At 41.6% G+C, this 18,154-nt stretch overlaps 1 protein-coding gene across 1 annotated transcript in view; it reads right to left on the bottom strand.

The window, feature by feature from the left end:
- The window catches only part of LOC126272238 (endoplasmic reticulum transmembrane helix translocase), a 142,487-nt gene that overhangs the window by 22,471 nt on the left and 101,862 nt on the right, over positions 1-18,154 (bottom strand). Inside the window, exons 18-20 of the mRNA XM_049974941.1 lie at positions 15,689-15,885; positions 13,523-13,665; positions 9,584-9,716 (exon numbers count right to left, since the gene is read on the bottom strand). Coding sequence (XP_049830898.1) covers positions 9,584-9,716; positions 13,523-13,665; positions 15,689-15,885 — 473 coding nt within the window. The remainder of the gene's footprint in view (positions 1-9,583; positions 9,717-13,522; positions 13,666-15,688; positions 15,886-18,154) is intronic.

The raw sequence follows: 18,154 nt of genomic DNA, 5'->3' as shown, positions 1-18,154 counted from the left end.
TAATGAATGGACTTACTGTCGCAAAGGATGTGAAACCACGAGGAAATGTGGTGCAGCTGGGAGAATCTTTAAATTGTTAGCCTCATTCCGTTTACAGTTGGTATACATTGACGGTGAAAAATATGATTGGCTCATAGCGAGAAAATCCCCCATCATTGCCAGCATTTCCGATAGTGCGCTCCTTCCAACTGGGATGCTCCCCTCAGAAAGGGGTGCACCTGCCTTAGATGATTGTTGACACCTCAGGACACACCTCCCAAACGCCTGACAGAGGGACCAATCAGCAATTTAGGAAGGTAGTAGCTCAGACAATCACCCCTCTCTGGACCGGGCCTTTACCAGGGACTATGTGCGAACCCTGCCTGTCATGTTACCCAGTCACCTGTTATGCGTCAAGACGCATGGGATGGCTTTCAGGAGCTCACAGGGATGAAGAAGAAAAAGAGGAGCCTTGAACGCCTAAGTGGAGGAAGGATAAGGGAAGGAGAACGAAAAAAAGAAAGAAGGAATGAAAGACAGTGGAGAGACTGTTCTGATATCAATGACTGAATATGCATAACACAGTTCCAACAACATCCCAGACATGTTACCCAAGAGAGGAAAAAGAATAGCAAGAAGAGAGACATGTAGCACAGAAGGGAAAAGATGCTGCAAAGACCGGGGCCCTATGGTAGCCAAGCACAAACCCACCAAAGAGCAGTGAGCCCTTGGAGGCAAGAGAGAAAGTATGTGAATATTGAAAGGGTAATACAGTACATAAGGGGAGATGAAACACTAATAGTCATGGGGGGAATGGAATGCAGTTGCAGGGGCAGGAGTAGAAGAGATGGTTACAGGTGAATATGGGCTTGGAACAAGGAATGAAATAGGTGAAACACTAAGTTCTGTAATAAATTTCAGCTAGTAATAGCAAATACTCTGTTCAAGAATCACAAGAAGAGGAGTTGTACTTGGAAAAAAGGCCAGGTGATACGGGAAGATTTCAGTTAGATTACATCTTTGTTAGAGTGATATTCCAAAATCAGTTACTGGGTTGTAAGGCATACCCAGGAGCAGATATAGACCCAGATCACAACATTATAGTGCTGAAGAGTAGGCTGAAGTTAAGAGATTAGTTAAGAAGAATCAATATGCAAAGAAGTGGGATACAGAATTACTAAGGAATGATGAGATACACCTGAAAATCTCTAAGGGTATACATACAGCAATAAGGAATAGCTCAGTAGGCAGAACCGTTTAACGGGAATGGACATCTCTAAAAAGTGCCGTCACAGAAGTTGGATAGAAAAACACAGGTACAAAGAAGGTAATTGCAAAGAAACAATGAGTAACAGAAGAAATACTTCAGTGAATTGATGAAAGAAGGAAGTACAAATATGTTTATTGAAATACGGAACTACAAGATACTGAGGAATTAAATGCATAGGAACTGCAGTGGGGCTAAGACGAAATTCTTACATGAAAAAAGTGAGGAAATCTAAAAGAAATGATCGTTGGAAGGACTGACTCAGCAGATAGGAAAGTAAAAACAACCTTTGGTGAAATTAAAAGCAAGGGTGGTAACATTAAGAGTGCAATGCAATGCACAAAAGAGTGGATACGTGGAAAGAGTACACTGAAGGCCTAAATGAGGAGGAAGAGTTGTCTGATGTGATAGAAGAAGAAGCAGCAGAAGTCAATTTAGAAGAGATAGGGGAGCCAGTATTAGAATCAGAATTTAAGAGAGCTTTGGAGGACTTAAGATCACATAAGGCAAAAGGGATAGATAACATTCAGAATTTCTAAAATCATTACGGGAAGTGGCAACAAAATGGCTATTCACGGATGGATGGGTGGCGAAATACCACCTGTCTTTTGGGAAAATATCATCCACACAATTCTGAAGATTGTAAGAGCTGACAAGTGGGAGAATTAATGCACAATCAGCTTAACAGCTCATGCATCTAAGTTCTTACATGAATAATACACAGAAGAATGAAAAAGAAAAGTGAGGATGCACTAAATGATGATCCATTTGGCTTTAGGAAAGGTAAAGGCACCAATTCTGACACTGCGGTTGATAAGGGAAGCAAGGTTAAAGAAATATCAAGACATATTCATATGAATTGTCAACCTGGAAAAAGCATCCAACAATGTAAAATTTCTCTTGCTGTTTGAGAGATGCTTTCCATTAGAAATTCTAAAATGGGTACTAGCAGTAAAAGGCAGCCTGTGTGGCTGACTATTGGGATAAGGATATCATGTAGAACAAAGAGGGAATTATATCAAAATGTTAGAAGTAGTCACAATCAAGCTGCACTAATCCATTACAAATGGTATTGTGAGGTGCTTAAATATGTTATTAGGAAGGCAAAGAGTATGTGGTATGCAAATACAATGGCTAATTCACATGATAAAATTAAAACTATATAGTCAGTCGTTAAGGTCAGCAGCAAGCACATGGTTGATGATATAAAGTCAGTTTGTAGTAAAAATATTTCTGTTACTGATAGGTCAGATATATGTACAGTATTTAATAATCATTTTCTGAACATTGCAGGTGAATTAAATAGATGACAAATATAATGCTTTCCTTAACACATTTCTCATGCTGTTTGACAGGACATGTGGCCAAACCATTGCGAGGACATGTGGCCAACTTTTGGGGCAACTGAAGCAACACATGGGAGCTGGAATGTACCGTTTCACGTCACATCTGTACACCATTATCTTGGCCTTATCAGGCAGCTCCATTATCTTGGCCTTATCGGGCAGCTTATCCCCATCAAGCAAACAGCAATCAGGAAGATTAGTACCTGCATCACATTCCTCCAGTACATGGGATACCGTCAGTCTGACACCAAAACCACATTGTGAGGATGGTTTGTTACGCAGGAGGAAACAGTGGGTGAGCCTGGTGTGACCGATGTGTAGATGGCATAAAACAGTGGACTCCTTCTCAGAGGAACAGAAGGAAGAGCGCCAATTCTCCCCGATTGTGCAGAGTTTATTGTTGAGAGCAGTAGCACACCAGTTGTCATCCCATTTTTGGGCAAAAAAAGATCTGTCATAGATCCACATATCTGCAGGTGGAGGCATGAAAGGGAACAATGGGTGAGTATTGACTTCTCTAGCCAAACGATCAACCAGTTCATTCCCTGGTATACCCACATGACTTGGGACCCAGAGAAAGACAATTGAGCACGCGGCACAGCCAAGGGAGCAGAGGAGGTCATGGATAGCAGAAACCACAGGATGACAAGAGTAGCATTGGTCGACTGCCTGCAGGCTGCTCATTCAGTCAGTACATATTAAAACACTGTGGAGGGAGGCCTGAGTAACAAAATGGAGCGCCCTGGTAATGGCTAGCAGCTCTTCTATGAACACACTACATGATTCCAGCAATTAATGGTGTTCTAAGCCAGTAGGAGATGTGAAAGCATATCCTGCTCTATCTATTGTCTTAAAACCACCAGTGTAGACGATGGTAGCACCCTGGAACTGCAAGGATGGAACGTACAAGACATTGGAATACCATAGAGGCAACATAGACCTTACTATCCTGGAATAGGTTGGTCCTATTCCATGGCCTAGGCACCATCCAAAGGGGGTGGGGGGGGGGGGTGGGGGGGGGTTGAGACAAAAGATACAGGGTGCATTCCAGTGAGTGGAGATGGAGATCCCAACAGAAGGAAGTGGGACGCATTTCAACGGGCTATCCCACCCATGGGTGTTACCATCCCTCGCTTGCAAAGAGAACACGGTACACAGAATGGTCAAGGAATCTGTAAATGGCAATTGCACAAGAAACCAGGAGTTGGCTTCATCATATTTGTAAGGGGGGGGGGGGGGGGGGATGAATCACTGCTTCTGCAAGGAGACTGTCAACAGGATAGCCAGACACAACCCACAATGGTGAAGACGATCAAGAGTTTTCAGAGTGGAAGGAGCCATTGAGCCATAAGCCAGACTTCCATAAATTAGTCTGGACAACACCAAGGCACGGTATAGATGGAGAAGAGTAGCATGGTCTGCACTCGAAGATGTGTGGGTGAGGAGGAGGAGAGTATTAAGCTTCCACATGTATGTAATCTTTAGATGGCCAATATGGGGCAGCCACGTCAGCTTTTTATCAAAACTAAGGCCCAAGACTGTGCTACAGCATCTAGGAGCTTGTCACCTAAATAAAGTTTGGTTTGAGGTGTACTATGGTTTGACAACAAAAATGCGTAACTGGTGTTTTGGGGGGAGAAAACTGGAAACCATGGGAGGTAGCCCTCACAGAGCTCCGTCAGATGGTGTCTTGGAATTGGAACTCAGCAGACGCTATCAATTGGGAGCTGCACCAGATTCAAAAATTGTCAACATACAATGCCAGGATAACCAGAGGCCCAACAGAGGTTACAAGCTTTTTGATGGCTATGAGGAAGAGTGTGACACTTCAAACTGAACCCTGTGGGATACCGTTCTCCTGAATCTGACGGGTGCTGAGTGATGTGCCCAATTCGAACCCGGAAGAGGCAGTGGGATAAAAACTCGTGAATAAAAATCAGAAGGGAATTGCGAAAGTCCCAGTCGTGGAGGGTAACTAAAATGTGATGGCACCAAGCCATATCGTATGCCTTATCTAGGCCAAAAAGACCACGATAAGGTGCCAGCAGTTAGTAAAAGCCTGTCAGATTGCAGTTTCCATTCTGAGTAAATGGTCAGTTGGAGATCATCCTTCCCTGAAGCCACACTGATACGAGGACAAGAGATTCGAGTACCCAACATAATTGAAAGCTAACCATCCTCTCCAGCAGTTTACAAAGTGCATACGTCAGGCTAAACGGGTGGTAGCTGCCGAGAGATGTTTGGTTCTTCCCAGTTTAAGGACTGCGATAACTGTACTGTCTCGCCATTGCGAGGGGAAGGCACCTGTGAGCCAAATGCGGTTGAAGACCCTGAGTAGATACTGCCTCTGTGTAACATCCAAGTGTTGCATCATCTGGTTGTGGATGGAATCTGGGAGGTAACAGCCTGCGAGAATTCATTTTCAGTGAAGGGGTCATTATAGAGTTCAGCTTGGTGAGGGTTGAAACAGAGGGAACGGTCTGTTCAACTCAGTGTTTCTGCCAGAGAAAGGAAACAGGATATGAAGAGGACACCAATGCGGTCGCAAAGTGTGTTGCACAGTGTCCTGCAAGTACATACGAATCATTAGACAGAGCATCTTGGAAGATAAAGGCCCTGGACAGTTGACTGTCACTGGTGGCCCAGAAGGCTACAGAGCTTGGACCAAACCTGCAATGAAGAGGCATACATCCCCAGGGAGCAAAGATAGCATTCCCAGCATTCCCTTTTACTCCGCTTAATAAGGTAACAAGCATTAGTCAGGAGCGCTTCAAAGTGAGAAGGATGGACTGTGAAAGTGGTTGTTTAAATTGCTGCAGCACCCGTTGGCAGTCCAGGACTGAATGCTATGTCCTTGGGCCATTACGGAACAGGTCAACAATGAGCGAGATCTCTGAATAGAGGAACAGCAGTGCCAGCAGCATGAAGAATAGTGGCAGATATGCCCTGCACGACTGCATCAATGCAATTCAAAAGAGAGGTGTGGAAGTACACAGCAGACATACATAAAGGCCAACTGGTCCGACGGAATGATCAACGTGGGGGCACGTCTGCCGGGCGATGGCAAGGGAATGATAGAACCACTGGAAAGTGGTCACTGCCACAAAGATCATCTTGGAGTTACAGATGTAGGGAAGTCACAAGAGAAGGAAGGAGATTGTGAGATCAATAGTAGCAAAGGTGCCATGAGCAACACTGATGTGGGTAGGGGAACTGTCATTGACAAGACACAATCAAAGTCTGCAATAAGTTGGTCGAGCAGGAGACCCCTACCCGATGAAGTGGCTCTCCCCCCAGAGGCGGATGAAGCACCCTGGAGGGAGGTACACATTGCAAACGGTGATTGCTGGAGTCATCTGCACTTTAATCGTATTGCTTCCATGCTGGTATGAAGGTGGATCCAGTCACTAATGACATCAACGCAAACCGAATTGTAGACCTCTTCAGACACTGTCCGGAGCTGGCATGGCTCAGACAGAAAACACGAAAACCACGAAATGTTGGAGAGTGGGTATCGTGAAGTGCGTTTCTTGAAGAGCAAGACAGAAAAAAAAGAGTAGGAGGAAACAAGGCCTTCTATTTCCAATAGGTGATGGCAATATCCGTTTTAATTCTACTGGATTATCAAGTGGTGAGAGTCCAGGTGAGACATAAAGAAGCCGAAAGGACGTCACATCACGTGGTCTTCACCAATGAGGATGGGGTGGCATGACGGTCTGATTCAGGATGAGGAGAAGGGGGCAAAGCCCCCGGAAGCCCAGTCCTTTGACTTACATTTCTTCTTCTTCTTCTTCTTCTTCTTCGGGACGGAGGAGGCATTATCAGTAAGGGAACAAGTGGCAGTGATGTCGTGATTGGACAGAGATATAGTGGCTTTGGAGCCCTTGGAGCGTGGGTCTCTAGTCCGACCTGAGGGTGCAAGCTTCCTGTACTACAAACACTTGGGAAGGATGTTCCAAGAGGGAGCCCCATCCATAGGATGTCTTCCCTGGTCGAGGAGGAGGAGGAGGAGGATGATGAGTAGGGGCAGTTCCTGGAGGGGAAGGGACAGGAGGCATTGAGGTTGAGGGAAGGGAAGGGGGGCAGGATGGGGGTAAGGGGGAGAGTGGGGTGAAAGGCCTTCCCACATGAAGAGGGCGGCCACAGTCACCACAGATGGGAGGGATATTGCATTGCGAGGACATGCGGCCAAATCCTTGCGAGGACATGTGGCCAAACTTGAGGCAACGGAAGAAACACATGGGAGGCGGAATGTACACTTTCACGTCACATCTGTACACCATTATCTTGACCTTCTCGGGCAGCTTATTCCCATCAAATGACAGGATGAAAGCCCCAGGGTCTACGGGCAAAATGGACACCACATTGTACCAGATTTGCCCTGCGTTCATCATCGGACTGGAGGAGAAGGTCCCTATAGAAAATTACATCCAATGTCATACTGAGTGACTTGTGAGGAGCTATAATCATGAGGATGTCTCCTAAACGGTTGCAGCCACAGATGCAGGCTGGCTAACTGGCAGAAGTTGTCTTTATAAGCAAAGCGCCAGATCTCACCTTGCTTAACAACTCAACTTCACTGAAATTGTCCTCAATTTGGTCCACAAAGAAAAGGGGTTTGGTGGCGGCAAAAGTCTCCCCATTGGTCCTGGTACAAACCAGGAAGCGAGGAAAGGGTTTTACCCCAAGCCATTGGGCCTGGCTCTCCTCCCAGGGGGTAAACAAGGAGGGTAAGGCCAGTAAGGCAGAAACAGGAACTGAGACAGAACTACGTTGAGAAAGAGGCACGGCCACAGAAGAGGGGTCAGAGAGTTTAATACATTTCATGTGCCAAACATCTGCCCACATATCACCTACTCCGAACAGGGGCTCGCCTTGTGAGCATCACCCAGCCACAGCATTGGCCACTTGGAGGACAGTCGTTGTTGGGTGTTCCGATGTCCCAAAAAGATGGGCAAGCACTCCTAGGATTGCACAAGGCGTTCACAGGACAGGTCCCAGCAGTGTGATCTCTGTGGAGTCAGTGGGCCCATATGGGTACACAACAGCCCTACCACACAGACTGGCTACCAAGCTGGTGACTTTGCAAGGAGGCAAAAGGGCTATGGCAGGGAGGGAAGCGAAGGGAGGAAAAGGTAGAGGGCGAGGAGGAGGAGGAGGAGGAGAGGAGAGGAAGATGCTAGGGAGGGAGTTCTTCCCCATCTGGCTCACACTACAGATTTCAAATTTAGAGATGGAAGTCAAACGCCTGAGGGGGACCAAAACAGAAAAGCCAAAATAGAGGAGGAAAAGCAACCAACCAAAATCACAAGATGAAGCAAAGTCATAAGGATAGCTGGGCCGACATGAAGAACAACACCAAGAGAGGGAAAGGAAGGGGCAAAGGGAAAGGAAGACGGATATGGATGGAGAAGGAAGGGGAAGGTACAGCAGCTTGGTAAAGAATAAAGGCTGCAATAGCTCGGGGACCCATTCACATCGCGTATGTAGCCACAAAAGACAGTCTGTTGTCCCCCTGGGGTACAGCGCAGCTACTGACTCTGTACCTAGCGGCCCTATCCCCCCAACATCCATACTTGCTCCCACAGCTGCACATCATCTTCCATCACCCCTACCCTGCCACCCTCTCCCCACCTCATGCCTCCTTTTTATCCACACCACTCATTCCAGATTGTTGCTCATGCTAGATGCTGGCAGATTCTGCAGTCAGGGTCTGAGCAGCCATAGGCAGTATCCATGTGTACACAAGTCATTTTCGTCTTTGTTTTCTGCTTCTGGAGAAGGCTAAAAGTTTAGCAATCTTTTAACTGTGTGTCTGTGACTCAATGCCTCCTGTATGTGGTGAGTAGCAATAATTGTTTTTGTATTACTGTTATACCATCCTGGACTTTCCACTGCCTGAAGGTTACATGGGTCAACTGAGTAACTAGTGAGCATGTAATGAATCTAACTGGGGAAAAAATTATGTCACAACTTGATTATAAGAACAGATTGGTTGGTAGGACAAATCCTTCAGCATGACGTCTCATCATTTGGTAATGGAGGGAAGTGTGAGGGGAAGATGACTTTCTCTTCGCAAAATGCTATTGAGAAAATTTAGAGGTGAGAGATTTGCAGCTGACTGCAGAATGGTTGTATTGCCTCCAATGTACATTTTGCATAAGGACCACAAAGAGGAGGTACAACAAATTTGGGTTCATATGGAGGCATATAGACAGTAATTATTCCCTTTGTGGTGTATGGTACCTTCTGCCACATGCCATACAATGGCCAGTTGTCGGACTGAAGACCAGCAGAAAAACAACAACGAAACATCCCACAACCTAAGACAAACAGTGTCATGCTAGCAATGACTCTGCTTTGCTTACTACTGAAAGTACACAATGACTGACAAATTCAGGTATGTAACCTAAAATACTGCAACTGAAATTACAGTTTTAGTAGCTAATAAAAGCAGTATAATAGATATCTTTTTGTTTACAATGAATCTTTACTTCTGCACTTTCTTACAAAAACTTACAGTCTATAAAAATTATAATAAAGTAAAACATAGCATAATATACGTTATAGAGAATAGAGGATTCATGTAGCATAAAATACATTCTACTCTCGACATAAGACAAACAAAAATGACAAAAAAGCAGAATTTTAAAAATGAAGAAGAAAAAGAAGAAGAAGAAGAAGAAGAAGAAGAAAACAGAGAACTAATAATGCAACAAATGCAGGAAATTTGGAAATACCTAATGCTCAAATTGTTACTCAACACAAATTAATATTGTACAGTTACAGTGTAGAAAATTTTATTTATTTTATAAAGATTCTGCATACTAATAACTTTATACATATCTGTTCCAATACAGCTGAGAAACAGAAGACAATGCAACCATAATCTCAGATATGTAGTGAAGTGAACAGCTTCAGAAAATTGTTCCAAAAAATACATGGACTTTGTCAAACATGAATTCACTGTAATGTGGAAGTTACAACTTACCCTATAATTAATGGCAAATGTTGCAACTTGCAGTGCCATTGAAATTATGTACACTGTGCTATTAAGTAAGCTTGGAGCAAATTCTTCTTCTTCACTGTCAACATCACCAACACTTTCTGTGGGCTTTTCATCCCTGCAAAACAATAATAAAATCAGAAAAGATAATGTTGAGAGAAATATATATGGAATAGCAACCCAAAAATAAAATCTAAATTATAGGGAGGGGGAAGAATGAGTTAATTGTTCTTTGAAAATATTTTCTGGCTCATATACCATCTTGAATTTTTTTTCTATTTTAATAATCAGTAGCTCTGCACTCAGGATGGTTGGATCACAATGGTAAAAGTAAAAATTAGGCAAGGAACAACTTTATTGCTCATATGACACATTTCGAAATTTATCCATCGTCAGATATCCAGAGCGACTGCCGCATGTGAATGTATGTTTCACATACAACTGGAAACACTTCATCTACATGCAGCAATCACTCCTGGATATCTGATGATGGACAAATTCTGAAATGCATCATATGAGCAGTAAAGTCATTTCTTGACTGTTATTTGACTTACGACTGACCCAGTCAGCCTGAATGCACTACTACTGATTATTATAATAATTGTCACCTGCCTCCGGAATGACTTTATGTCACATTTATATTCTTCTATTTTATTGTATATTTTTACATTCATGGGAAAAAATGGAGCACCAAGGAGGAGAGATGCAAACAAAAGTTGGCAGATGTGTTTCTACTTCTGAAAGATGATACCTATTCAAATTTTGGATTTGTTGCATAAGAGTGAGGATGCAAATCATGTTTGCTTTACACACACTCTGTAATGGTTGCGTGAGTTTGGATGTGGTGTGCTGATCTCAGTCCAGAATTCCTTTAAACTGACAAGACACCATTACCAACACTCGACTGTGGCATGTGAAACTACCGAGAGAGAAGACCACTGTGTTCGACATATGGTTCAAATGGCTCTGAGCACTATGGGACTTAACTGCTGAGGTTATCAGTCCTCTAGAACGTAGAACTACTTAAACCTACCTAACCTAAGGACATCACACACATCCATGCCTGAGGCAGGATTCGAACTTGCTTTAGTCTGCTCTATCACATCATCTGTCTCCAATCGAGCACATATGGGACAACATCTGATGACAACTCCAGTGTCATCCAAAACCAGCATTAACCGTCCCCTGTCGTTTGACCAACAGCACTACCCATGAACACTGCTTGCTGTTTGATTCACCCTTTAGAAATTTCAACCTCCCACACTTTTTGTTGCGAGCTCTATATTTTCAAAGTAATTTGAAAGTAGCAACTTCATAAAGGCAACTGCTTGAAAAATCAAGGTGTAGTAACAACAATCTAACAACATATTTACTCTCTAATGAAGTCTGTAATGAAGAATCACGAAATAATTCCAAATAATTGTAGCATTCACAGATATAACACGAGGAACAAAAAATCACTTCTTAATATTACTCCTGTAGAGGAAGAAGTATGCTGCCATAAAAATATTTGACCATCATCCTTGTGAATTAAAGGTTCAGGCAGATAATGGAAGTTAAACACATTACTATCATTTCTACATGAGAATTCCTTCTACTCCATAGATGTATTTCTGATTAGGTAGTATATGGGAGGTGCGTCCATAAAATATGTTTTCCCACTTGTTCCACAGCTAGCAACCCATATGACATGAAATGGTGTATGTGCTAACAACTTCCTGGGATCTCACGTTAACTTTGCAGCAGCAGCTGAAAATTGAGGTTTGTATTCCAGCCCCCCACCATGTGTGATGTGAGACAGGTGATAAAGTTTATGAATGCACAGAACACAATGCCGATTGAAATTCATCATCAACTGTGTCAAGTCCACAGGTCTAACGTAATGAGTAAGCAGACGATGCATCACTGATGCAGAGACTTTACAGGACGCACCAAAATGTTCATGCTGATGAGCGCAACACAGAAGGCCATCCATAATTACAGTTACTCATGTATGGAGAATCATCACTTCACAATCAAGGAACTCGGCAGTCAGTTTCCACAGATGTCTGCTCTTTGTTGCACGAAATTGTCAAGAACACCTGTTCCATTTATGAATATGCCTCTTACATGATTGGGTTACATTTATCAAATGTTGTCATGCTTTAAGATTAAAACAAGAAACCCGATTATGTAAATGGTCAGCAAGTTATGTTTTCTCTGAGAAAAAATATCTACTGACCTACTGACACATTCCATGCATCATGATGATTTTTCCCAAATATGATCTGCAAACATGTGAAAGACCCAAACTAACTGAACTAAACATCAAGGGCACCAAAATGGGAACATTACATTATTGTTAAGTTCCTCAGTCTGAAGAGTGGTTTGATGCAGCTCTTCATGCTATTCTATATTGTGCAAGCTTCTTCATCTCCAAATAACTATTGCTACCTATAGCCTCTCAACATCATTGTGCACTGATGGTTTCTTCCCAAGGAAGAAATTTGACTAAAATGATGTCTTTTCAGTATTAAAATACTGAAGTCATGATTTTTTTGCCCGAAATTGTAGTTCTGAATTTTCTGGCAGATAGAGAACTGGTGTCATGCCCCTGTGATGACAGTCTTTTGGTTTCAGGCATGTAATGAGCCACCCACATTCCATATCAAATCACAATAGAACTCAGAAAATCCTTACCATCCAATTCAAGTCACTCAAGTAACTCGCAGGTACTACTGACCCAACCTTTCTTGTGCTGCTCTGTCAGCTATTTTGAAACCCATCTTCAGCACACTGGCAAGTATCCCAGTGTTCCTGCAAGTGTCTCTTAAGGTCTTCCAATCCTCTGTTCATCATCAACACTTGTTCTGCTTCCACTAAACTACATAAACCACTTAAAAAGACTCATTCTGTTCATAAAACTTTTGCAGTAAACTATTTTTGTTCGCGAAAAAATTATGATTGATGTTATTCCTTCTACAAAAAGGAAGCTGATCACAGAATGTGGGTTGCACTTGGTGGGACTTCTTATCAACTTCTTTCATACAACTGGACACTACAACATGAGTTAATGTACTATTTTGTTCCTGCGATGCTCGCTCTTATCAGAGGATACCCCCTACCACTCAGTGTTGCCCACCCTCAAAAAACCACAGTCCATTACGGTCACAGTATACTTACTTTCTGAACATGCATCACAGTTACAGGGATGTTTCTGTGTAAAGGGGGAGGTGGGAGGGGGGGGGGGGGGCGGAAGGATTATAGTCTCATATGAACTCTGATTTTTTTGTGTTTGTGAGAATCGGCACCACCAAAATATATTTTAAATCACGTGTTTTCATATTTTATTTCTCATTGGTAAGGACATTGCCGAAGCCTTTAAATAAGACAGTGCTCATTGATACATGGCATGTGCTACATTACACACTGGTATTAGTAGTCTGCGACTTGTTCTTAGGAGGATGTGTGAGGAAGATAACTATGAGTCATTTACCACAGAGTTACTGTTGACTAAGACTTTCAGTACTTGCAAGCTTGATCTTTTTGTCTTTAACACCAAGCCTAACAAATGTTAATTTCACACTGAGCTCATCCACCTTGAAATTAAATTAACTTTGTCTCAGAATGGGATGGACAGGATTCTGAGAGACAGTGGAATTCCAATGGGATAGAAGGATGTAAGCAGCTTAGAGGGCTTCCTCAGATGCTGTTGAGAATGACATTCTACATATAAACTGTTTCAATGTATGTATATATATTGTTTAAGAAATGGCTGCACAAGCTAAGGCTGACTCAGTTATGTTCTACATATTATGTCTGCTGTAATACGTTTGACATACCACTACAAAGAACAAGAAGCAAATGTGGTACCCTATTTTTAATAAATAAATAAATAAATCTTACAAAAGCAATTTGGTAGTTTTGTTAACAATTTTCACTTACTTTGGTGGTGATCTCAGTGACGCTTGTTGCACTAGGTATATTAGGCACACAAAATGTACCGTAAATTGAAGCAAGACTGTTAGAATAGTGTAAAGGTTGAAGATGTTTGGAAGAGGTCTTTGCTTTGATAATGTCTTCAATGGCTTGAAATGAAAGAAAAACAATCATCATTTGATACGAACAAGTCAATCACTGGAGTACAATTATTTGTATGAAATATGATTTTTTTATTACTAACAAATCACTTTGAATTAACAGTAAGACCCACATTATCATCAATATCATTATACATGTCAATAAAACACACACACACACACACACACACACACACACACACACACACACACACACACACACACAAAAATAAAAATTAATGTTTCTTACATGTCGATGATCTAATAATTATATACCATATGTAAAACTGGATTGGTCTAAATTTAAAAGCTAGATTTGTAAGGATGATTACATGACTACTACATTTAACTTCTTGAGTTTACTTTAACATTTGTCCCACGTACCCCATTAATGAATCAAAGCTACTTTTCTATATACAATTTTGAATTTAAGTTTCTATATTTTGATCTAAGAAAGAAAAATTTTAATTTTGTGTAGCTCGTATCTGCATTTTATTAGTATCTAGTGTTTGTTTCTTCAACTATACTGCTGTCATCATGCTTATTTCTCAGCTTACCACTACCCTCCCCCCCCAACCTCTTTTTCTGCAGTCAAGTGTGACCGTTATTTAAGATGTTTCTTCTTTCATAAATAAAACTGTGTTACGTGATGATCAGATACCAGCAATTTATACCTTTAGTAAGGAAAGGTCTGGTAATGTGTATATGATAAGGAGTAAAGGAGACCAGTCATCCAACTACAGAGACTTTAAGGGGACCACACCGTCATTCAGGTTGGGAGGGGGGGAAGTCGATTTTCAGTTTTCATCATATTTCGATAGATTAACGCTTTATTTAAATACTCTGAAAAGGACTTAGATGGGAAAAAAAAAAATCCGAGTCTATTCCTACCACGTGTGTTTATGTGCCATGCCCACTTTTTTGGCATATATTTTAGATCTTTATATCCCCTGCAATGCATGTTAGGGATTTTTTTAAATTTTTTATTACCGAGTGTTTTGGCTATCCTTGGAATGCAATGGTTGGTATTCTTTTGTTTCTGCTGTTTTGTTGTGTTTATTGAAGATAACAAAACGTATAGGCATTTTCAAGAAACAACAATTTAGAGGAAACAAGTTTAGAAAGCTTTCTATACAAGAGGTTATGTCACCTGGTAACAATGTTTCTAATTGCAATTCTTCAACAAGTGCATCATCAAAGAAGCTCTCACCATTTCAAGAGAGTTACAACAAATTTACTGTAATTGACAAGGGGTGCAGTAACATTATTATAAATTTGAGAATATTATCAGATGTAATTTCTAAATTTGTACAATGTAGACAGTGTGGTCAGTCACAGAGTGTGAAAATTTAAGAGTGTGCCAGTGGGAGAAAAGGCCTAGCAATTGCTTTGGATTTAACTTGCACTAAATGCTCAGCTGTTTATGAGTTCTTCAAAACCAGAAGCAAGTGGCCCTTGGGAAACCAATACTAGATTAGTTTATGCCTTATGATCCACAGGCAAGTGCATGGCTGCAGGGAGAACATTTTGTTTAGTGATGAACCTACATCAACCACCAAATAAATTTGAAAAACTGACTGCAATATTAGAGAAAGCTGTATGTGAAGTCAGTGAGGAAAACATGAAACTGGCTGCTAGGGAAGCAGTGGAAGAAAATGATGGATGTTCGGATATTGCAGTTGCACTTGATGGAAGTTGGCAGAAAAGAGGACATACTTCTCTGAATGGAGTAGTGGACATTTCATGAAGTTTTAGTGGGTATGTTAGCAATTTGTTTTTGGATAGAAATCGGGGCTTCAGTTATCACTCTAGTTCTCACTACAATATCATTTTTATAATTTCCTCACTACACTGATCTTCCCCCTGGATCAAACATAATTGCCATTATTTCACTCCATCAATGACTTCCATGGATATATGAAAAGAAAATATGTTGCTCAAATCTCTTGAAAAAATATCTCTATTACCTTCTTTCATTGCAACCAAAGGAAGAAAATAATAAAGTATGGATACTAAAAATAATTTAACTTACTTTTGATCTAGATATGAAGAGGAAGCAAGCAGCTAACAAAAGACCCTGAAGAGTTGCTTGTGTATCACTAAATTTAATACCATCTAAGTACAGAACTGATTGACTGTAAGCCAATATAAGGGCATTCAGTGCAAGTATCTTGAACATCTGTAATGTTGTAACCAGGGTGCATCTGCCTTGCTTCACAACATGACAAACTGAAAATAAAAAACAATATCTATTAGCGATTAGGTCGTATTACTTATTATTCAATAATATACAAAAGTTACAGCACTATCTGTATCAAAACTAGTGAAAGGTAGTTTCAGTTGTCTTGAACTTGGCAGTTAAAAAAAAGGTTTTTCTGACAACTGTGTGTTATACACTGAAGAGCCAAGGAAACTGGTAAACCTGCCTAATATAGTTTAGGGCCCCTGCAAGCACACAGCCACAAGACAATGTAGCGTGGACTCAACTAAAGTCTTAAGAAGTGCTGGAGGGAACTGACACCATGAATCCTACAGGGCTTTCTTTACATCCATAAGAGTAAGAGGGGGTGGAGATCACTTCTGAACAGGATGTTGCAAGGCATCCCAGGTATTCTCAATAAACACTTCTGAACAGGATGTTGCAAGGCATCTCAGGTATGCTCAATAATGTTCACCTCTGGGGAGCTTCGTGACCAGTGGAAGGGTCTGAACTCAGAAAAGTGTTCCTGGAGTCACTCTGTAGAAGTTCTGGACATGTGGGGTGTCACATTGTCCTGCTGGAATTGCCCAAGTCTGCCAGAATTAAAAAATGGACAAGAATGGATGCAGGTGATCAGACAGTTGCAAGTCACCTGTCTTATTATCTACCTGTCGTATCTACATGTATCAGCGGTCCCATACCACTACAGAGCCTCCACCAGCTTGAAGCCCCCTGCTGACATGCAGGACCCCTGGATTCATGAAATTGCCTCCATATCTGTACATGTCCACCCACTCGATACAATATGAAGCAAGACTTGTCTGACTAGACAACTTATTTCTAGTCACCACCAGTCCAGTGTCGATGGGCCCAGGTGAGGTGTAAACCTTTGTTTCGTGCAGTCTTTCCCTCTCACTCCATTTGGTAAGTCTTGCCTGGCCCAGAGTTCTGGGTGACTTTTCCGAACTCTACCCCTTTTCCTAAACCTCTGCCATCCTTTTCCATCACTCCTATTCCTTCTCCTTCAACCCTTCTCCCAAATGAAGGAGCCACTGGATCTGAAACCTTGCACACGTAATACATTTGATATGGCGTGTTTACCTGCCACTGCTTGGTGAGTAGATCCAATCACACTAACTATACAAAGAAAAATTTAAGACGATAAAATGTCCTGACAGATTTGAATATTATGGACACTTTACCAGAGACAACATGTGATGGAAGTGACAAGTTTGAAAGATGGTAGGAGGGCATCAGTGCAGTTAACTGTTTCCTGGGAATAATTTTAACTGGTTAACTATGTCATTTTATGCTCGTAGCATGCTTCCCCCCCCTCCCCCCCATGAATTTCAGTATTTAAAAACTCTGAATACCCGCTAAAACGCTTCCTTATAGTCATGTGATACCTAGTGATGTCACTGGCTAGCATGCTGCTCCTACTGTCATCCACAGTGATATTTGTTTTTGGAATTTACAGTTCTGAAAATTGGTTACAAATGGAGTATAGTGCCATGTGTACATCTATAAAAACTGCTGACAAATTGCTTTTGAGTCTTCAAACAAAGGAGAAGATGAAACTTCCTGGCAGATTAAAACTGTGTGCCGGACCGAGACTCAAACTTGGGACCTTTCCTTTCGTGGGCAAGTGTTCTACCAACTGAGCTACCCAAGCACAACTCACGCCCCATCCGCACAGCTTTACTTCTGCCAGTACCTTGTCTCCTACCGTGCTTAGGTAGCTCAGTTGGTAGAACACTTGTCCGCGAAAGGTAAAGGTCCCGAGTTCGAGTCTCAGTCCAGCACACAGTTTTTATCTGCCAGGAAGTTTCATATCAGCGCACACTCCGCTGCAGAGTGAAAGTCTCATTCATGAAGGAGAAGAAGCATAAAATGTGGTTGCAACTCCCTCGTAGAGATCCAGATGGGAATGGAGTGACTATGTGGTTTTATTTCTGTGAGGTTCATTTTGATATAAGTAAGCACTCCATATTAACATGTTGTCCTTTTATGTTCCAATGTAATGTTTGCAGGATTGTTCCTCATTTGGAGCAAGGTTTTTTTTTAAGGATACTGCAGTCTTTTTTATTTATGATACAATTATGTAAGAGCTTTAAATCCTATATCATATGACATTTTAATATCTATTTTCCTTTATTAGCTTAATTTTACACCTGATCAACTTGAAAGGAATCAGGATGAGGGCATAAAGAAATTCTATTTTGTACCTAAAGTAGATCTTTGTCTGAAGAATCTGAGAAACCATTTAACAATTTCTGAAACATTATTCTTCCCAACCAA

The sequence above is a fragment of the Schistocerca gregaria genome, chromosome 5 (genome assembly GCF_023897955.1).
Source record: "Schistocerca gregaria isolate iqSchGreg1 chromosome 5, iqSchGreg1.2, whole genome shotgun sequence".
NCBI classification, from domain to species: domain Eukaryota; kingdom Metazoa; phylum Arthropoda; class Insecta; order Orthoptera; family Acrididae; genus Schistocerca; species Schistocerca gregaria.
This window is presented reverse-complemented; position numbering and strand designations above follow the sequence as displayed.